The 23,424-nt window shown below is 38.0% G+C and overlaps 1 protein-coding gene across 2 annotated transcripts in view; it reads left to right on the top strand.

Annotated features, from left to right (window-relative positions):
• akap7 (A-kinase anchoring protein 7) overlaps positions 1-23,424 on the top strand; it is a 47,142-nt gene that overhangs the window by 6,311 nt on the left and 17,407 nt on the right. For both annotated transcript variants that reach the window (XM_088001700.1, XM_014985779.2), the window contains exons 7-9: positions 202-314; positions 867-913; positions 1,747-1,847. In XM_088001700.1, coding sequence (XP_087857826.1) covers positions 202-314; positions 867-913; positions 1,747-1,847 — 261 coding nt within the window. The remainder of the gene's footprint in view (positions 1-201; positions 315-866; positions 914-1,746; positions 1,848-23,424) is intronic.

Here is a 23,424-nt window from a genome sequence, read left to right as displayed (position 1 = left end):
GTGTGATTTGCCTACAATGCAGTGTTTTTCATTACCTGTGAACTAACATTGTTCCCCTTTTGATATTGGCAATAAAGCTATTGTGTTAATTGTTTTTACTTTACTTTCCGGTTGTGATTATTGTTGTGTTTTTATTATAATTTTGCAGCAAAGTCTGAATAGGGGGGGAAATAAAACGCATATCTTTCACGTGTGTTGCAGAGTTGGTGCGCAGGCGTTTCGAGGAGCAAGGTCTCCTGCAGGGAGACTGCCGTGACTTCGAGCCCCATCTCACCGTCATGAAGCTGTCAAGAGCGTCAAAACTCCGATTTCAGGCATGAACCTGCAACAAACACTATAGAGAAAATACAACAAAATTGTATTTGTTTTCTCCCATGAAGCCCAGTTTTTCTTCTTTTTTATTGTTTGCTAAAAAAAAAACGACTCACTAATAAACTTTTAAATAAATCTTTTAATCTTCCTTTCAGTTGTTTGTGAAATGTTTATCTTGCATAACTTTTCCTCTTGTTACACCTAGCCATTATAAGTTCATGTGAATATAGATTTGTTTCGTCATTTTCATCTCGGATAAATGCAGGGAATAAAGCAGAAGAACATCACAATATGTGACGTTATGTAAATACCATGCACAGTAATGGGAATCTGACAGAAATAGAAGAAGCAAAAAGAAATGTCTGTTAGAATAGAAGTGTCACAGGAAGGACTGCATCTATTTTTTTTTTTTTATCCTGTTGACATTTGATGGAAGCTCTTCCTGTCTGGCGCCTACCAGACAATGTCACTGTTGTGTTACCAAGAGGATGTAAGTGTCATAAAACGGATGATTTATTCACTAAGAACTATTTTTGTTTTCTTATCTCCACCAGGGAATAAAACGAGTGGAGCCAGGCCTTTACTCCGACTACACAGACAAGTAAGTACGCCTTTCGTCTGCAAGCAGCCCATACCAAAGCAGTGGGGTGCATAGATTTTGTTTGATGGGATTTTGTGGGTATTAACACTGGCTCATTAGATGGCAGTAATTTATGCTGTGTGAGACTGGTTTAGATAATTTGAAAAATATGTTTTGCTGCTTTTTATGAATAATACATTGGTGTAAAAACAAATCATTATCAAGGCCCAACTTCATGCCGGATTAAGAAGATTGCAAGGTGTCCTGGACTCTAATATCCCTGCAATCTCTGTTGGATTTTGGCAAATCTAGAAAAACAAATTCCAGTAGGAAGTTAGTCCAGTTCGCAGTCTGAAGCTGTCTTTGCAATTATGTAAATTTATTATTTATTCAATGAGCAGCCAATCACACATGTTCCTTCTCTTTCATCAGCTTTGTTAAAGAGGATGCCAGAATTTATTTAGACAGTTACATTATACCTTTGAAACTGCAGACAGGAAACCTGTTTCCTGTCAACCAGTGGCCAGTCTACATGCGCAATTTGGAGTAGTTTGTGTTTCTGGGGGTCACAACCACAAGGAGATCAGCTCACACCGATCTTCTTGTACGAGAGGCCTGATTATACCTGGACATGTTCTGGAGGACTTCTCCAAATTCCTACAGAGGATCCACTTTTTGGATGATTTGTGTTGTTACGGTGAAATCTTAATCTTGTGTGAGGGTGGGCCCTTAAATGGTATCAAATGTATTAAAGCTGCAAACAAAATCTAATCGCCTCTGTGTCACTTGTTTTTGGTGCTGATTGCTTTAAGACGGCTGTAAACACTGATGTACAATCTTTCTTTAATGCTCAGATTTTTTGGAAACCAGACAGTGGAGCGTTTGGATTTGTGTTCCATGTTAAAAAAGAAGCAGCAAGACGGATATTACCACACCGAGACCTCACTACAACTAGGTAAGTGTGAGTCTCGGGTTCTTTATAGATCCACCAGAGGGCGCCGTCACTTTGCATATAGGATTGTGAATTTCCTTGTCCATGTAGGTTTTAATATCAACGGGTAAAATCGTCTCACAGCACCCTGTTTTCGGATTTAATTGCCTCCATTTGTGTCTCTTTCATTGAAGCTGAGCCGTCGTCCGTATTTGTTATTCGTTACAACACGTGAAGCTTGGACTGATTTATGTTGCAGAGGGTCGGTAAACCTGGAGGTTGTTTTGTTCCTCACGGTCGCCAGGTGACCGTTTGATTGGGAGAGTTCTCATAGAGTCATGTTTTTTAAACACCATTTAAGCTCACATGGGCATCAAAGGTTCGACGTAAGACAAACTGGCATAATGGAGCGCGGTGGGGTTACTCTGGAGCTCATTTCCATTTCAGACTCTGCTTCCCAGTTGCTCATTACCGCCCTGCCAGCGCTGTGTAGCAAATCCCGGTCATGTTGTAAAATACAAGCGCCAGGGCTAATGAAAGTAGTACAGAAGTGTGTGCGAGTTACAGCTGTGGTGCTTTAGGAACTAAAGTCGTTTTTTAGTAGGTTCAACATGTGTTTATGTAGATTTTGAAGTAGTGTGTTGTTGATGTATTAGTTGTAGCCGGAAGTCTCAGTGACTCATTGAGCATCTTGTTAATGAATTTCAGTTTTATCAACTCATTACATAATGGGTACAAGACATTTGTCCGTCCATATGCGTTCGTGTAAGTAGGTCCTAAAGTTTGATTGGGTGTAATTTGTTGCTAAAGCATGCAGCCATAATTCACAGTTGGACCATATGCTTTTTTTTTTCCCAATAAATGTGAGTCTTAATAAAAGTGAATATTGCAAAAACACTCAGAAAGTGATTGCGGGATATGGTAAAGATTAAATACAGCAGATTGATGTATTTGAACAATTTAAATCTGTCAGCTTTTTGCTGCTTGATGCAAATAAGTTTTTGGGAGAAATTGAATATCACACATATCTTAAAATTTATGTAATTTTAAGATTTACACAGCTGATCCTCTCTGAGAAATCAGAGAGTATCAACCCTCTGAAATATGTTCATGTAGGATACAGTAATGATCACTGAGCAGCCGTCCTGCTCTCATTAGTCGCCTTACCCTAAGAGAATAACAAGCTTCTCACTTTGTATTTGGTTCTGGAGTCGCTTAATACAAGCAATGCAACAGTTGTAGCCCTTATCGTGGATACATCCATGTGGGGTGGCTTCTGTAATGGGTTTATTCATGGATGCAGTTATCCCTCTTGGAACAATGCGTTTTCCTTCCACCGAACTTTCTAGTAACATTCTTGGATGTAACTTATTTAGCGATTTCATCTCCTTCCATCCATTCTCAGACTTTTTGCTGGTACCATATGTAGGGCCTTCATGCTGTACCTGCATTTGCCTTAAATTAATAATGAATGCTGATATTTTGTCATTCTAAATGACTGAAAGTATGAAAAGGTTTTACATTTTTACCTGAAAAATGTGGAGCTATCCTAAAGCCAGCAGTCCTCTGAATTTTGAAAGTGGTTTTTGCTAAAATGTTCAATAAAATCATTTTCAAAATTTTATTAAAATGTTCTTTTCATTTTTTATTGTATTATTCAAATTTTTAAATTAAGCTTTACTTATAATCTGAATTACAGAAATAAATGAACAGTTTCATGATGTGCTAATCAGATTAAATTCACCAGTTATTACATGTCCAATAATAATAATAAATAATAGTCACAGGTCACTTACCAGCATCATTACAGCTGTCATTTTCCCCTGCTGTTGAAACACAGTTACACAGTGCTGTCCCTCCCCCACCTGTTTCTGTACACTTCCAGTGTTTCTCCTGGTTTTTTTGGGGGGGGGGTTTTGGTGCAAAAAAGACAAATTTGACTGTAGAAAAATCCTGAAGGCGGCTGCAGTGTGGGAACTCGATGAGCGCCATCCATTACTCTTATTAAAATAAAACCGGTTTGAAACTACAGTAAGCAATTTCATTATGCAGCTGACTGCAGCCTGACTAATTAAGCAACTAATATCAGCTTCATAACTCATTAGTGTTATCATCATCATCATCATCATCATATCTTTATTCCAGACACAAAAAAGGTCCAAAGTAAAAGGGTAAAACAACCAAATAAAAAATTATATTCTCCACACTAAACAAGTGCAAATTACTAATAAGTTTAACAAGAGCTTTAGCTTCTGTTAATTATGCTTACCAGTAGGTAAAGGTAATCAACATGTTATTTATTTCCTGCAGCAGCATAAATAACTATTGCTTTTCTCCTTAGAATAAAATAAAATAAAATAGATCATAATTTAGTTAAACCATTAACACGCAATTTAAGCCTCAACTAAGAAAAACATCTGACTTTTAAATAATAAAATAAAGTGTAGAAAATGTAAATTGTCACTTTCATTCGAGCCAACAGGATCAACGTGTTATTCACACTGACTATCACAGGTTGACAAAGAGTAGCAAAACGGCGCTTCCTTTATCCCACTGTCAAGTTTACTAATAGCTGTGGGAGTGGGGGTGTGTGAGTGACGGAGAGCTGTCAGTTTCAGTAGAAGTGGGCTGCCACGGTGTTTCGTGGATCACTGGATTTCACAGGAGAGTGGCAGTGTGTGTGTGTGAGTGCGTGGGGAGTGAGAAACGGAGCAGAGGGATGTTTACCTCACACATCCCTTCATCAAAAGGAAGCTTGTGTTTTTGCGAAGAGCTTTCCCAAAACAAGACATGCATATTTAAAGCTGAACATCATCTGGCTGTTTCGCAGCAGAGGATGATAAACTGGAGCCTTTACAAACAGAGTGATGATTCTTGCTGGTGGAAGTGAAGGGAATTGCTCAGATAAACATACTTTTTGTGCATTTCTCTTCCCGTCATTGTCCCAGAAGTTATGAAATTAACAATTTAAGGATGCCCAGTCGAATAAAAACCTCATTCTGATCAAGCATGTGGCGACAGTCGAGAGTAAGAACTCTATCTGTTGATAGAAAGTAGGTAGAAAATAAGCCAATTAAAGGAAGAACAACAAGCATAGTGACTTGAAAAAAGTAAACATTGTGTAGCAAAAATACACAAATAAAGAGTAATTTGAAAGGATCTAATAATTTGACAGAAGTGGGTATTACCCGTTTGTTCCTAATGTTAAAAATAATTAGTAAGATGTAAAACATCAGAATTCGTACTTGGCATGCTCCCACGCTCTTTTGTGCTCTTAAGATCTTTTTTGAAAACCCTCCTGAAATGATAATCAGTGGAAATAATGTTAAATAGGTTTGTGCAATCCTCCCAACAATTAAAAAAAGAAGCAACTGATGATGCATCTGAATATTATTGCTATTTTTTTTAAACGTAGTCTCTGGGCTGTGGAACCCTTGGGTAATATAACAGTGGAAGTCACATAGAGAGAGAACAAATAACAAAAATGCATGCACCCTAGTTGATTTAAATGTCTTGTTTACCCGTTTTTCACTGCAAAAATCTACGACTTTTTTTAATTTTGTTGATATATCGCTCTTCACAAAGGATTTCCCTCCTTTAGGCCTCCGTGTGTTTACAGAGGTCTTTTCTTCAAGCTGTTCTGTCACAGCAATGCTGTACATGTACCTGATGATAACCATCAGTGCTACTCCTGACCAGAGCTTTGCAGACCCCTGCTCTGGGCGGAAGCCGAAACCTTTCTTAAGGCGAGTTAATGGAAATCATTTTCTCAGCAGGTGCTGAGGCTTATTCTTGTTGGGATATACCCAGAATCTCCCATGGAATGAGCCTCAACTTGCTCCTGTTAAGGGAGCAAGTTGCTTTCCGCCACTTTTATTTGAGATTGTACCATTTGTGTCTGAGTCGGGATAAAGGCGACACATGATGGTAAAAGAATCCATGTTTTTATTCGCTCAAACAGATATGTACATTTCACATTTAATTATATAAAACAGATGTAATACAACTGAAATGATTGGTACAGCAGCAGGAGCTTCTACAGGAACGGTTCTTCCATATCCTGATTGAGTTGCTGTGCTGCACCCAACTTTTTAAAAAGAAAAATCTAGGACTATTCGTTTCACTTTTAATTAAAAGCAGCATGAGAACTGAAGTGAAAAAGAAAGCATTCAGCATTCTGAAAGTCCCCTTGGTTTAAAAGAGGCCAGCATTCACAGTTGGGCTTTAAATATCCATAGTCTGAGGCCAAAACACATGATGAGCAGTGTGTGGCATCACTCTCTCCTTGGGAGGGCCTTTGTTCAGCCAACACTCTGTAGTTTCACGGCTGACACAAAAATAATCACGAGGCAACCATAAAAAAAAATAAATAAATAAATAAAAGTGATTCTTTTATACACAGTTCAACTAATTTACCCAAGAAAGTGCTCGTACTGTAAATAGTTTAAAGCAGTGTCTCTCCTACAGGGCAGCTTCAAGTCAATCTGGCACGAGGCCTGGAAATGAAGAAATGCTTTTCTAAGTTATCATGTTTTTATTTTACTTTTGATTGATGTGTTTCTTCTTTGCTAAATAGACTAGTTTAAATCGCACACAAAAAAAAACAAAAAACGTAATTTGGTTTTATTTTAAGTGAAAAATCCCAATTAGAAAGACTTGGAGCTTTTATTTCTCTCAAAACTAGACTGATCAATGTTAATGACCGATCTTCAGTCTGCTGTGTGTTAGATATTGTTGAAGAGCTTACAAAATGTACTTTCAAGAGTCTGTTTAATTCAAACTGTACATATGCTACTCTAGAAAAGTTTTGGCTAATGTTAGCTGCTTTACTCTCTGTTTTGATGCGACTCCTTTAAATTCAAGCCTTTACATCAGACTCGGCATTTCCAGTTCTTTGTGTGTGGGCAAACCTTTCAGAAAAACGTTGTTCTTCTGCTTCATAAACTTAACGGTTTCGGTTTGAACAATTTAAATTTCGACATCAAGCGTTTCAGCTGCTCCTTGTGGAGCTTTTGCACGTGGCCTATAACACAGTTTTGTGAGATGGCAATATAAAAACAGCTTTTTATAAAAGCGGTAGGGCAAACTGCAACCACACATTTTGCTGGGGTTGAGGCAGACCATAAAATTTAGAATGTCAATCAAGAGACCATCGGATAGCAGACATCCCTTGTTTAGATTAGCTTCAGACATTAAATTAATAATGTCATACGTTGTTATAGAAACATCACTGAAAGATGGTTTATAAAACAACATGGATGCACTGGTTCTTGACAGCATCAGAAAACATCCCTTATATCTAACAGGAAGCCAGTAGGTTTACTAAGGCTTTTAGTGGTGAATCTCAGTGGACGGTGTCCGATTGTGTTTATAGACATGTTAATCCTGTAATCCCGTAAAACATAATCCACAACGGAGTCTGTTATTTACTGTCCAATAGTTCAAGGTTGCATGATGAGAAGGGGGATGCCAGAATATAAGGAGAATACTACAACGACAACTCAAGATTAATTGTTTATAGTAATAAACATTATGTTTGACATGCAGGGATTTGGCATAATTACCTCCAGACCTTTTTTGTCAGCATCAAACGGTGCATAAAAGGTTTTAAAGCCAGAGCACTCTGAGGAGGAATATTTAAGTTTCTCTCTGTTCTCTTTCTCCACGCTGCTCTGTAGGAATGTGACAGCGACGTGTAAGCTCAGAAACAATTTAAGGCGACTGTGTGTGTGTGTGCAAGTGTGTGTGTGTGTGTGTGTGTGCGCGTGTGTGTGACGAGGAAACCATCAGCATTGTGTCAGCAACAAGACCGCTTGTTACGTAAAATGTAAGGAATGTTTAAACAGTTTGATTTTCACTTCGCTGGACAGATCGTCGTTCTTTGTGAAGGAGCGCTTTTTTAAGTGAGGTGAACTTCGGAATATCCAAAGATCGTAGTCTTCTTGACGGTGCAGGGTTTGTTTTTTTCTTCCAGATGGCCCATGCGACACCCTCAGCTGATCTATGTGGGTGAGACGGTTTCAGGAAAACGACACGTGTGGCTGCTGGCGTTTACAGTATGAAGCGGTCACACTCGCAGCTGCTTATCCAGAAACAACAGAAACTGTATCTGAGCATTAATGCTTACAAACTGCAGCCCACACACTTAGATGCGCGGCATCACAGCTGCAAACGTTTGTTAATGAAGCCACTTCTTTGGTCTGTGGCATTTTAGTATTTAACCAAGACGAGGTTACGCTTGCAAAGGCTGTACTGCTTGATGTATTCTTTTTTTCTTTTTTTTTCTCTCTCTGTTAAAATCTTTCGCTAGCAGTCATTTTCTGCTCACTGGCCAAAAATCCAGATGAATCACTATAATCATTTGCATATCAGAGAGCAAATATCCCTCTGGAGACGTACAGAATCTGAAAGAAATCTCACAGGAAAGTGATGACAAAAGACAGTTAAATTTTGCCCACGGTGTGAAATAATTTAACTGCTTTTGTAAGCGAAGGGCTAGAACTAAAACCGTGTACATTTCTAAGTCATATCAACATTAATTTGGTTACAAACAGATTTTTGCATTGTTGTTTTTTGTTTTGCTTTTTGACTGATTCTAATCAGCTGGAAGGAAAATGAGGTTCAGACTGCGAAACAAATCAATTACCACTGAACCTTTACCCTATTGAAAGTTTTAAGTGTTAATGTGTTAAAGCAAAGGTCACCAACTGAATTTGCTCAAGAGCCAGAATGTGTAATAGGCAGTCTTTCTTTTAATTATCCATGTTTCTGAAAATAATGAGCGGTTTCAGATTATGAGGCCTAACGCTTCTAATGGGGGATCCTGAATGTGTCTGCAGAGCAGTAGAAAGGCAAAGGTGGATTACTTTCTAACTTTTCATGGGGACACTTGGAAACGAAGGCCTATAATTTGCGCACGCCATTTTAAAAATGTGTACATTTGCACAATAAACACTTTAACATCTACCATATTACATGGAAGTAGTAGTTCCAGTACTCTTCATGTTTTGCGTTTGACATGAATGTTCATTATTAGTAGGAATTAAAAAACAGCAAAAAGAAAAAATGCACTTCCAAATTCAAAATTTTACCATCACAAATTGATGCGAACTAAATGAATTTTACTATATAGTTTTCAGTTAATAACAAGCAAAAATGAAAAAATACATAAAATAATTATTATGTAATGAAAAATATTTAGGTGTATTCTGTAGTTTACAAAATATTTCTCCAAAAAACAAATCAAGTTGTTAAAAAAGGTTTTTATTTTATTTAGAACAACTGATAAAAATCATACCCTGCTGTTAATTATTTAATCTACCGAGCTGGACACATTGAGATATATATATAATATATATATATATATATATATATATATATATATATATATATATATATATATATATATTTTTTTTTTTTTTTTTTTATTTGTTGGAATTTTTTTTATTGTTTTATATCAAATGATGGCTTAAACAAGTTTCTTGTAAAAGCTGAATATTGTGTCTCCATGGCACGCAACTGTATCGGTAAAGGCTATGAAAAAATAATTAGAAATGGTCTTGTTAAAATGAAATTGGTATGAATGAAAAAATGAGCAAAAATAAGCTTTCTCACTTCTAAATATTTTAACGTATACCAGATGTATCTTCACTACTGCCTCACGCTGCTGTTTTTCACGTAAACTCTGATTTATGTTTGAAATGTCCACTGTGGCTGAAGGAAAGTCTTGAGATGCATTGTGGGTAAGGTGGGATATCTCGATTTATTTTCTGCAGCCATAATCAGGCTTGGTTATTTCTGCCATATTGGAGGATCATTTATTATTTGTCTATCTGCTTTTTTGATCCCACGTCATCAACACTAAGGTTTGTCTAATCTGGAATGTAAGGCTTAGTTTATTATCCGATTAACTACGGAGGCTTTGAAATAAACAAGCTTCTGTAATTGGTAAATAAATAGACTATGGAATGTTACCCTCTATAGAAATTCCAATTAACCTATTTACACTAGATTTTTTTTCCTCACACACAAGTTTGTTGGTAACTGGGGAGCAGAAGATGTCACATGGTCTCTGGGTTGGTAGTCTACTGAAGGTGTTTTCTCCTGTGTATTGCAGCTAGGAAATCTGCTTGGGGAATGAGGTTAATTTGTAATTAATGTGTGGTAAATATAGCAGGTAACTGTGCAGGGAATTCTGGCAGCGTTGGTGTGTGAGAGCCGATGACATTTGGGATACTCCTGAGAATCGCATCAACAAGGACGCCTAGAGAACAGAGTCTGGGATCCTGTTGAGTAATCTCAATTCCCAGAATGTAATGAATGGAAACCGTGTCTGTTTTTGGGGTGATTGAGAAATAGGAAAAGAAGCCAAATCATTTAACCAAAGTCAACCTATTGTTTGTAATTTTAGATATAGTGCTGAATAGTCTTGTTCTCACAGCATTTTTTTTTTTATTTAAAAAAGCGGATAAATGAGGTAAGCAGTATGCGGCTGACACTTTACCAGGGGTTTATGCTGCGCAGAGGAGACGTCGTAGGGTGAGGTTAGGGAGGAAGAACGCAGGGAGAAAGACGTGGATTAAAGAAAGATGTCACCAACTGAGCAGAAAGGAGGTATGGGAAGACAAGTTAGAAAGATTGAAAAGGGCGGAATAAGAAATGCGATAAATGGTACAGATAAATGAGTCTGGAATGGGAAAGAAAAGACAGAACTGAAAAGACTCTGAGGAGTAAAGGGGCAAACAGGCTGGCGAGGTTTACGGAGAGGAAAAATTGAGAGTCTGATTGAAGGTGACATTAAACAGATGACCAAATTGAAGGTTGATATTTAAAGGACAGTGAAGGAAGGAGACAGATTTAAAAAAAAAGGAATCGGCGCATCAAGCAGCAAACTGAACAAGACTGAATATGCGTTTGATAAGAGAGTTTTATTTTATCTTCATCATGAGATAACACTTGCATCAGAAAGCGTAAAGAAAACGGATCAAAGTAAAAAAAAAAAAAAAAATGTTTTTTAAATCCAAACACCATGGAAAAGACTGCAGTTACCATGAACTAGCAGGAAAATTCCTGAGGCGTAAAAACTGCACGATCAGAGGAGCATGAAATACTCCAGAGAGCCAAGCAGCTCAGAGCTCAGTGGTGGGTTTGTTCAACAGAATCTGAATGGACACCGTAAAGCCTGAATGTTTGTGTTGAAAAACGATGCATTTCATCAGGTTCACCTGATTTAAGGCAGGTGAGCAGCATGACAAGGTGCACGTTGGGAAAAATAACTCGGTTCAGCCGGTAATGCTTCGTTTTCTGATCACCCTAAACTTCACAGTCGTCCTCTCAGAAAGAAACATTTGCAGTTTTACACTATTTTACTGATTCCTGAAAAGAATTTGTTTTGAACCGTTTCTGCAAGTTTTTTCTTTGTTTGTTTTTTTTTTTTTTAATAAACCCGTGATTACAAGAAATTCGGTCAGGAATCCAGGAGATGCACCAATCGGCAAATTACAGCGAAAGCTGCCGTGTCGCAGAATATTTACCTTTTTCAACAAGATCCCATCAAAATTACTACCGGCTGTTTCCTTTCTTTGTTTGATAGAAGAAAGATTTGCTAATGTTATGTTGTTAAATTGAATACAACGTAACAAGCACTTTTGTATCATGAAAAAAAATCCTTGTTTATTTGTATTAAAGGGCATCGTGTGTGAAAGCACTTGGTGTTGCACAGCAAGAAAGAATTTCTGCTAACTCTTAAAAGGACAAGATTGCAGATTTATTTTAATTTTAAGATTTCCAAATTATTCCCAATATTTACTCTTTAGCATGTAAAAGATTTCATTTTACATGCTGAAAAATTGCAGGCAATTTTTCTGTCCATAGCAATTTGTACCAATTCATGCATCTTTATAGTAATCGTAATTAGACGTAGCTTTTAGCTGTGTCTACAAAAATTTAGTTTATTAATGCTTGAGTCATTGAAATTTAGCATGCTCAGAGGAAAAATAGTGAGTAAACTACTGTAAGATTTTCCTTCTGCTGCCTCTCCCAGTCTGCAGAATTGTTTGTCTCACCAGTGGCAAAATAACTATAGCAAAATTAGCAATTTAACGCTGAAAGAGTTTCGAGGACCTAATCAGTCCAGTGTAGAATTTTTTTTCTGCAATAAGCATATTATTAATCAACTATTTACTGAATAAATACCTTAGTGTGAGTATGCGATGCAGGTTAGATACCTACAGAAGGAATTCTGTTGTTTTATCCTAATTTATCATATCACATCAAATTCAATCAGTTCTGTTAGATCAATGCTAAGGATTGCTTGAGCAATTTAATTATGTTGAGCTGGTGATTTACTGATTCTCAATTTTTGATCTATCAGACTATTGGCAGCGTATCAAGATGCAATCTGTATTATTGACCACAAAGCACCGTCTCTGAACAGCATGAGAAAGTGTTGAGATGTCGATTGCACACTCTTGTTCCCGATATTTGAATTTTGTTTAACATCTTATTCTATTATATGTTATATATAAATGTATTAGGTAGCAAAATGCAGTGTCATAAAAATGTATGAATGCGTAAAGGCAAGTGACGGAAATCTTTTGGCAACATGGACTATGAATAGTTGGATGTGTTTTCCAATGGAAGCAGATCTGCTTTTTACTGTTATTCTGGACATTCAAGGTTATGGGGGAGGAACTCCTTTGGGAATGCCTGGCATGTCACATTTAAATATATCTGTGACCATAGCATACACACAGGAGGCTCCAGGTTTTTCATGAAAACACATTATGGTTGCTGCATGTTATGTTTCTTAGTGTGTATGAACATTTCATTTTCTTTCCTTAATTATTCCGGTATTGACCATTACACCGGATACTGGAGCCACTGTTAGGTGACTGATGCGGTTGTTATGCCTTGTGACTAATTACCGAGGCACTGATGGTTTGAATTTGCTAAACAAAGACAATACTGTTGCAGTGTTTCCTCTGGCCGTCTTCATTTCTAAATATAAAATAACACGCTAAAAGGTGCCCTCCACTTCTCACCTAATTGGAAATAAAAACATTTAGCACAAATTTTCAGGTCTGGAAGAAATATTTACAGGCAAAATGTTTTTTTGTTTTTTTTTTTTTTAAATGTGCATAAACTGATTTGGTCAGATTATAGGGACTGTGTGCGTGTATGACGGCAAAACATGCCTGTTGACGAAGACATACGAGTTCACTGTGAATCAATCAGGCCTCGTCAGGATCAGATCTCAAGCCTACAAGCTGCTACAAATAGCAATCATCATCGCAGCTGTGTGCGTGTAAATCTGGGTAAAAGAAAGCGATTGTCTTTAAGGTAGCAGCTGTGAGTTCAACGCCGCAGTCAGAGCCAGCCCCCCTCGGTCAGCTGACACAGCTGAGCTCAGTGGAAAACGCTCCGCCGTGTATGTATGTTGTGTGTTGGTGTCTCTGTTTGCTTACCTCCTCTCACCTCTTGTTTGTGACGCTCCATTAACGCTGCTACTTGGGGGGCGGGAGGAGGTTTTTAATGAAGCAGTTCTTGATTGTCCACATGCAGCTACTAAAAGCATCCCTGCAACTGGTGGAATGCAAATCTATCGGCAATTATCAGATCTGTTGAGGGGAGCCGCCAGGGGAGCTTGAATAAAAGCCCGAAAAGCCACGTCTTTAGTGTTTGCAACACCTTTAAATCGATTGTCAAACACACAGCTCTGCTGTGTACACCAGCTGGTGACCAGACTGGCCCCTCTGAAACTAGAAAATCTTTTTTATCCTAACCTTAAGCCTTAAGCTTGATTCTAAACCCTATGATTTTGCTCTGATGGCTGCATTCTTTGGTGCAGAAGTTGTTGCTGAGAGAAAACCTAAAAGTTGTTTACTTTGAGTATCAGTGATGAGGTGAAACATGAAATTTAAAAACAAACTATATTCTCAACAACATGTCAAGACTTGGTTGTGGTTCTTTCAGGGTTTGAGAGAGCAAGAGAGAGAGCAAGACATTCAGCAGCAAACAGGAAGGCTAAATGATTACATTTTACACTTATGACCTATCAATATCTGTCAGTAAGCATTCAGGATTTGGAACTGTTTCAGACTTTTGGCAAACTTCAAGTTAGCATAAGATGCTATGAAGACAGTCTAAATGAGAACTCTTAATTTTACTAACATTCAAAATTAGAAATTAAATTCTGATTGGGGGAGTTCTCTACTCCAAATGTTTGAATAAATATTTAGTGAATTTTTCATCCTATTAAAGTCTTTTCTGGAAGCATGGGCTCCCATTAGCATCAAACTTTTTCTCAACAAACATCTTTAATGAGCAAACGTTCTGCTCCCTGATAGGATCCTGCTTTTTGCTCCTTTCCTCTGTCTACCCCTTAAATACAAAGAAAGGCTCCAGCCAGCTGGGCAGATAAAGACTGGCATGGCTCTGGTCAGATTGTTTTCCCGTTATTGCGTTTCTGCTCTGTCCAGCAGGGCACAGTCTCATTTATTTTCCCAGTCCACTGAGAGTTTCGCCTTACAGGATAAGGCTGGAAACATTTCAGCCACTTTCCTGAGTTACTGATAGTCATTCATTGATCCCGGTTTAGTCGAGTGAAAGTTTGTGGGGAAAACTTGCTGCTGAGACAGATGAATCTGTCTCTCAGCATCTTAAGACTTGCCAGTTGATCCTTTGGGAGTAAAATCCAAATTGATTGTTGAGTGAAAAAGGTTCAGAGAACCAGATTGCAGTCTGAAGTCTCTGACGCTGTGAAGGTGCTCACACACAGAACAATTTACCTGATGTGCTATGGATGGATTACTTAAAGACCACTATGTTAAAGACCAATATGTTAGGCATTATGCCGGTTTCATTTAAGAGAGAAAAAAGTAAACTAAGGCTTGAACACTGCGAGGCCAAATCTGATTGATCTTAGTTGATTGTCCTGACCTTTTCAGGTTTTAATACCACCAGCTGACATTTGTGAACGCTGTCCAGTCCTGTGCATTCATGTACAGTGCTGTCAATTGTGTTACTAGGATATGTCTTTCAATGCTTTAATCAGATGGATGTTGTGAACCCTGTTCTATGGAGTATCTTTAAATCCCATTTTCACTAGTGTTTAAAAAAAACTGCACAAGTCAAAGAAGCTCAACTGAACTGGTGCTAAAAAAAAAAATCACACAATCTGCTTGGAAAACAACATAAATTTTGAGTCTTACTGAGCATTCACAGCAGTGCTGTTTGTGGATGTGTAGTTGAATTCTGGGCTGCCTAAGAACAACTCGTCTCAAGTAAACCAAAGGGAGGATTGTGGGTAAACACACCAAATCAAGCTTAAAAACAAAACAAAACACGCGTCTATCAAGATGGCCAGAAGGAGTCTTTCAGGCAATTCATCAGACAGGCAGATGAATTAAAACCCTTGATATAAATATCATCAGATGAAAGTGTATCACAACTGCTGGTTAAAGACCAATATTTCTTTAGCTAGTTAGCAGGAAAATGGAGGCTTTCAGTTTCACCCATAAATCAAACCAATGCTGCAAAAAGGCGACAAAAACTTCACTAACAATGTAAAAACAAACATAACATGCTTAGAATTGGCTATTTCCAAATAACTGGATGCTCTTTTTGTTCATCTCAGCTTCACCAGAGGTAAGGAGGGGAGTGCAAAAGGTCAGATTCGAGCTGAATCCCTAGTCATGTGCACTGGACCATTATTTGTAAGAAGAGCAAGAGTTTTACATAACATCGAGGTGGTCAATACCACCAGTGTTTCTGCATGGCTCTGTAAAAACTGTGGAGTTATAGAAAAGCAAACCAATCCCCAAGAGCTGTAATGAGCATCTTGCTGGCTGTATGTGGAACCAGCATCTTTGCAGAACTCACACATTCGAGAGTTTAGACTTTCACCTTCGAGTCGACGCTACAGGGCAATTTTCACTGAAACTATCCACCGCAGACACTTTCCCTGGCTGTCAGTCTGATAAACACTTCACAGAGTGCTCGGATCAGTGCAATTAATATTTACACTAATTCAACTTTGTCTTATCCTTTTTTTTTGTAATAATGCTGTACACATGAATGCAGTTGCTTTTCGTTTGAACTTAAATGCCTGTGCATTGAGGGTGAAGTGGAATCGAAGTCTTATTCCTTGTCTGTGTGTACAAACCGAGGTGATGAAGTTGATTCTGAAATGGTATTCGCTGTATGGCTAGTACCTTCGGTTATTTGATTGTGCGCATGTTCTCCAGCCACCCACGGGGCGAGCTCTTGAACTCGGCTCTTCGATCTGCCAACCACAGCCTTGACTCTATAAGCATGCGCATTGCCCTCGTAGCTCCGGCTGTCTGGCTGCTCAGTTCACGCTTCATCGAATTAATTATCTTTTTCACCATATTCTTCATGAAATAAAGCAAACCTCGTTTTTTTTCCTGCATATTCTGATGCATAGTGGAATGACGTACAGCCCTTTTAAGTGTAATTAAAAGGGCCTCTAAGTAAACATTAGCTATAAACATACATTTTGTGTCATGCTTTCATCCAACAGTGCCTGGTTTCATTACCAGTATTCTGCTTTTTAAAATTATTTTTAATAAAAATTATTATTATGGATCCAATGAACACATTAGATTCGCAATCTGCTTTGTATTGGTACCATGATCCCAAACGGAAAGATCATGAGAACAGTAAAAACACAGTGTGACCACTGCGTTGATTTTTGCTCTCTCAAAAAGGGAGTAGCAGCACAAAAATGGTCCCATTCAGCAAGATAAAGAAATACATCTTTCTATGTGCTTTAGTTGTTTCTTAAGCTCTATTCATCTTTTTAACGGCTCTTAAAAGGTCCCAGTGCAGACATTTCACACGGCGACAAATTATGAACAGCAATTCATGTCGTTACCCTCGCTCGGTCAGTCACTATTTATTAGGCTGCTCTACAAACCCCTTAACCTAAACTCTAGTTTTCTCTCTTCAGCTAAAACACGTGTGCAATTCCAAAAACCAACATCAATAACGTTGGATTATTTAATTTCTTACAACTGTGAGAAATGTCACTCATCATAAGACCCCCATTAAACCTAAAGCATCTGTTCATTTTCGCCTCTGTAAACTGTTTTGTGTAGTGATATTGCCGTCTGGGCTACACAGACTTCAAATGTGAATCAACACAAAAAAGCTCAAATAAATAAAAGCTAAACGTCGGCTCTTATCATCGAAGCAAAAGTCATTTTTATACTCTTCTGTTTCACAACCAAAAGTAAAGAAATTCTGGCACATCCAGGTGTTTATCACAGATTCAAACACTAGTTTTTAAATTGGCGGACTAACACGAGCTGGTTAAGTTCAGCATTTATGACAACACCCCTCCCTTAAATGGCAAATAAAATCCACCCGGCTTGTTTACTCCAGTTATTTCCCCATGTGTACAGTGAGCCTATTTTTTATTTTATGTTATTTCTTTTTTTTTTTTTTTCTTTTTTGTAGAGCATATCTAAAATATTCAGAAGAAAATACAACTTGGGAAGCTGAAATACACAGGAGTAATACTTCAGGAGTTCAATTCATTTTCCTTGGCTGTACACCAAGAGTGGAAATAAGAGACTGTAGATGTTAGCTTCTGCGGTAGCACTCGAACAGTTTCCACTGCACATATTAAAGTGCATTAAGGTGGATTTTGTGTTTGAACACTTAAAAATGGCGGTTGTACGCATTTTTAGAGGCCATCACAATATTAGCAGGGATCCGATGTATGAATAATCAACATGGGTTGGATACAGGACATAGGATGCACGTAAATGTAAGTATTTAGTGTGAATATTCACAAAATTGGTCATAACTCTGATAAATCAGATGTAATAAATATGATTTTAGACAGTAAAATACATCGGAAGTAAATTACTTTTGTTCTGATTGTTCAGGACTGAATTGAATGCCGGGCAGAAATGGTCGTGTTTTATTTAGTCTATTTCCATCTGAATCAGCCGGGACGTCTGTTGACGTCCAGCCTTAAAGGAGCCTCATGTTGTCGACACAACAGTCGATTTTCAGCTGGATTCGTGTCAGTGAGTACAGCTCAAAGATTTGTAGCTGCCACAGCGATGCGCTGTGTCTCAACTCTAGGAGGAATTATTGAGAAAATAAAGCAGTCAGATTCACCCATACAATTTTGATAGACTTCGGACAAGCAGTCCAAAGTTACGTTGATGCATTTTACTTTGTCTTAACCTCGGAGTCGGGTGTTTAGGTCCTCTATGGCATTTATTTCATATTTTTTTTAATAATTTTAGCGTTTAAGTTGCTGTTGAATGTTGCTAAACCTTATTAGCCTTGTTTCTGACCGTTTCTAACCATTACTGAATCTATTTAAGATGCATTTGAATGCAGCAAGATACAGATGTAGGTCTCATAAATAAGACAGTCGAAAGCAGTGGAGAGCTGCAGCTGCGGGCTGTGATGAGGAGGCGGAGCTTGTAAGTCCCCCTCCCCCTCCACTCGCGCGCACGCACGCACACACACACACACACACACACACTCTCTTCCACAGTAGTGTCTGCTGTCTCCCCATATATGCTGTCGCTCCCTTCCCCTCGCTCACATGCCAGCCACACTGAGAAGCGTGCTGTCTGCACAAACACTCCCATGCTACATCCCACCTCCTCTGTCCTAGTCTACTTAAACACACATGCAGTTTTTATCTTACTCACACATGCTCCTCCTCCGCATTTGCCACTTCAAATGCAAAAAAAAAAAAAAAATTCTTTTAGTCTCCTACACGCTCACACTCCAGCTCTTCCATTCTCTCTTTCTCTCTTCCTCCCTCTTTCTGATGCACACACCCCTCCTCCCCGTGTCAGCGCAAAGTAGAGCAAGAGCAAGGAGCCACTCGTTCATTTTTTTTTTTTCCTCCTCCCAGCATCTGCTGTTTTGCTCTGGCTTCTTTGGGCTGCACAAGAGAAAGGGAGGCTTTTTGTTTTTGTTTTTTTGTTTGTTTCTTTTGGGTTTGTTGTTATTGCCTCCATCTTCACCGGGTCTGTCTGCCCTTTTTGAGGGTGTAAAAACCAGTGCTACAGAGCAAATAAAATCGGGAAGAAGCAGGACGCCGTCGGTCTCCGTCTGTCATAGAACGAGGAGCTGAGGAAAAACAGGGGCTGCAGCTGGGAGAGGGGAACGGGGGAAGAGGAAAGGAGGCGCCATGGGTCAGCTGTGCTGCTTCCCTTTCTCCCAAGCGGAGGAGAAAATCAGTAAGTGTCTCCGGCTCCCCGTCTTCATGCGTGGGCGTGTGTTGTTGGAGGAGACAGTTGGATTGATATTCTCAATGGTGCTGTCTGCGGGGACAGACTGCGTGCATGCACCGTGTTTCGCCATGTCAGAGCTCCACATGTGTGTGCACAGCAACATGTATGTTTGTGCGGTGACCTAAGGAGAAGGAGTGCCTGTGAAAGAGTGACTGGGGGCCATGTAATTAAATTTGTTAGCAGTCTCGGGTTGTAGATTGTAGTAAATAAAAGGTCATCATTCAGCCTCATCATTTTTCCATAAATATTTTTATTTAACCACATGTCCGCTGTAAGTAAATACTTGTCTTTTTATGGGATTTTTGATTCTCATACTAACCCCCTTGTTCTCAAACATGGTCATATTTAGAGCTTGACATTGTATTCATTAGACTGTATTGATGTTTCCCTGATTAAATAGTTTATCCTGGACATTAAATGTAAAATCCCCAAGATATTAAAAGACAACGTCCCCAAAAGACAGGGAATCATTCAGTTTTTCTCCCACATTCTTTGTGGGTGTGTTTCATGTTGTTCTTTATCCATTTCTACCAACTGTTGAGCAGCAGCAGCAGGTTGATAATTGCATGTGTGTCCTTGCTCACGCGAGCCAAACAGATCAGGGCTATACTTATAAAATCAACACTTGTTTGCTCAATAGATTCATTCATGATCAAAAAGCCTTTGTGGCGGTTCAGCATCTTTCTTTTGAAGAAAACAAACTGTGGAGAGCTGACAGGGGGATGCTGCATATTAACTCTGTGATCTGAGCTCTGTGTGTGTTTGTGTTGATGCCATTCAAGTCTCTGATAAGCTCAAGGTGATATCCTGGTGTTTAATCAATCCATTTCTCACCGTCACTAAACTAAGAAGACTTTAAAAAAAAAGAAAGAAAAAAGAAAAGCTTTTCAGAGCTGCTTTACATTAATACAAAATAGGATGAAATGACAGTCATAATAAAACTAACACCAGGACACGTATATGCAAAAATTATACCTATAAACACAAGATGTTCCATTCTGACATATAGACTAAATTGTGTCATATGATACATATATACATACATACATAAATAAACAATTACAAAACGTATCACTTATTTTGACCAAGGATAGAGCCTTGCAAAATAAATATTTCTCTAAAAATTCAACTCATCTTTTCTCAGATCTACTGCTTTACACCAGTTACTATACGAATCGCAGCTGCTGTGATAAACGGTACATTGTTTTCAGTCACATGTTGAAACTTCTTAGCAGTATTTATTTATTTGTGCCTTCACACAAGCAGCTCAACCAAACAAGGCTTGAGTGAGAAAACCTGTGATTTTGGTTTCATCATAAGCCACATTGTTCACTTATTTTACAACAATACTACATTGCGCTTCTTATCGTAAGAGTGTGAAATTTAATGACTGTTTAAATGAGTCAGAGAAACGGCAGCGACACTGTGTTTTTGCAGAGACATTTAAAGCATGAGTTTGGCATCGTTGTTAAGATTACTAAACTTTATGCTGCATTCTCAACTCCGTAACAGTGACTGGTTTAAGGATTTATTTTTTATTTTGTCCAGTAGGTTAATTTTTCTCTTCAGTCCAATAAAACTGTTGCGAAGTGACCAACAAATTAAATTTACAAATTTAAAAGCCACGTACCATAGTCACAGTGTTGATGAGTGAAAATGGTTGAGGTCTTCTTTGTCTTATCTTTTTTATGTCTCCTATCTATTTTTGTGTAGCAGTAACTTTAAAATTCTTAAAAAGTAGACTAAATATACATCAGTTTTTGACAGTCTCAGGATTAAAAATTTCAATGTGTATGTATCTTAAAGATTAGAGTTACTATGTGTACCATATTGAACATTACTGGCTCTGAATTAGTTTTAGAAAATCATATTTTTCTTTCATTTAACTCTTAAGCTCTGACTGAAGGAGACTCAGAAAATGGAGTTTATCTCCAATAGGGAACAATTTCCAGGTCTTACGCTCTTAAATATTTTCTGCATCGCTCTGGGGTTATCATCCATTCGTGTGCAGTCATGGGGCACAGTTCGACCTGATTTCTCCACATCTAGACCACCACAATCGTCTAAGAAAAAACTAAAAATAAAAAATTGGCATGTAACACAAAATCAGTCCGGTTAAATGAAAGTTTAGATGTAAAGTGAAAGTAAAAAATCTGAATTTCTCACTAGATGACCGCGATGATGAAGAGGAATGTCTATTAGGTTGTAATTTAAATGAGCTCCAGGGGGTAATTAGTGGAGCAGCTTGTGGTTTGATTAAAACATTTTTGCATTACTGTTTTTTGTTTTGAGACAAATGAAGTGTGGCTTTTTGTCGTTGACTTGTGAAAGTGGTGCCAGCGTATATTACAGGAGATGAGTTTAACTGGTACACATTGGGAGCATTTAATTAGTTTCTACTTATTTGTTGTTTGTCCACAGAAACAGACTAAGAAACTTGATCTGCTTCTTGTACAAAATTATGTGAATAAAATTGTCTTCACGTAGATATTCAGCTTCATTGTCAGAATAGTTGTAAGTAACTTGATACTGAACCGTGTGTCTTGCCACAACTTGAGACCAGTTAAGCAAACACACGTCAAATTTGTTGGGGTTTTTTTTTTTTGTTCACAGATTGTAAAAATAGTTAAAAGGACAACTAATAACCCAGAAGATACTTAATGGTGCCTTTGATTGCACCATATGTCCCAGATCCACGATCTTTATCGTTAGCTCATTTCCTCGGGCGCTAAAAGAATTGATTCAGGATCATTAACATTTAGATCTTTAAAGTGTAGCATATTTATTTATGAATTAATGAAAATGTCACTTCCTGTAAAATGACCTTTTTCCTAGACAATGTTACAATTTACTTAGTGAATGATAATTGTCATAATTTCGTAGAATCAGTACAAAATTGTGTATTCACAGTAAGACGTAGCGACATTGTCAATGCGCCCTCTAGTGGACACTTCACAAACAAGACGTTTAAAGGCATTATTGTACTGTACAAGACATGCTCATGGGAAGCACAAATTTATTACTCCATCTTTCCTCACGTTTGATTTTTGTACACAGGAGCACACATTCACCTGATTATATATTTTTGAGAAAATGGCAATCAAAAAAATATATATCAAAATTCAATTAAACCATTTTTATCTGTACTTTTAGATATTCTTTTTAAATGCATGTATGTCTGTATAAGTACTTTTACAATTGCGGTGAAATTCAAAAAGGAAAAAGAAATATCAAAAAGAAATCCGCAAATGAGCTAACGGTGCAGACTGTGCTTCATGCGTGCCATCACAAAAATGAAGGGCCTTTGTAATAACTACATATTGAATCCCAAGACTTAAACTGGGCAAGATAACAGAAAAAAAAGTATAAAAAAACAGAAAAATTTTTTGCTAGATTTGTTGCTAATCACTTTTTGAAGAAATGCTGCTAGACAGGTCTAAAAGTTGCTAAATATAGAGGTAAAGTGTCACTAATGTGTTGTCAAAGTTGCCTGTACGCTGTCCCTACTGGGCAACTCTAAATTTATGTTTTGTTTCTGCATAGTTTACTCTTGAACATCTCAGACTGTGTTAAGTAGACATAAAAAAAATCCCCTATACATTTTTTTTCAAGCCTTATGTACACGTTGCTTTGAGCAGCATTTGTTTTTTTTGTTGTTTTTTTTTTGTTTACAAAGCTAAAATTCAATTCAATTAAAGCATTAGTCTAGGTTTTAGGCTGTTAAAAAACAACTTGCTTTTGGGTTTTATAGATTTTTTTACTGAGCCACCCAGACTGCACATGTAGTGCTTATGCTTGACATTTTTATTTCTGCTCAAAGCAAAAAAAAAAAAAAAAAAATGCACTATGTCTCTGTAGTTAAAGAAAATCGATGAGCTACTACTGGCTGAAGTAATGATTAAACAAGAAGTATTGAAAAGAGTAAATGATCTGTGGTTGTAAAACTGCATGTTTGTGTGTGCACCTTGTGCGAGAGATCCTGTTGATCATCAAGTCATAAATGCAGACTTTGACTCTGAGCTGAAAAGCCAATTCTGAAAATAAATTTGGAGTGTGTAGGTGCTCGTTTGCTCTTTTGCAGGAGTCTTTTTTCTGCTTCCCTGTCTCTCTCTCTCTCGCTGTTTTTTTCTCCTCCGTGTCCCTTTTTCATTCTCTGCTTGCAGCTGCATTGCTATAAACAGTGGAGCCACTGTGCCCTAGTTCTGAGCAGAGAGCGGTGGGGAAAGGGTGAGGCAGGGACCGAAGACTAATGAGGGGGAAACGAAGAGTGCGGCCTTAAAGAGAAACGGGGGTTTTTGAAACAAAGACAC

This window comes from Poecilia mexicana, unplaced genomic scaffold, assembly GCF_051168715.1.
Source record: "Poecilia mexicana isolate PSO_F unplaced genomic scaffold, ASM5116871v1 scaffold_21, whole genome shotgun sequence".
In the NCBI taxonomy this organism is placed as follows: domain Eukaryota; kingdom Metazoa; phylum Chordata; class Actinopteri; order Cyprinodontiformes; family Poeciliidae; genus Poecilia; species Poecilia mexicana.
This window is presented reverse-complemented; position numbering and strand designations above follow the sequence as displayed.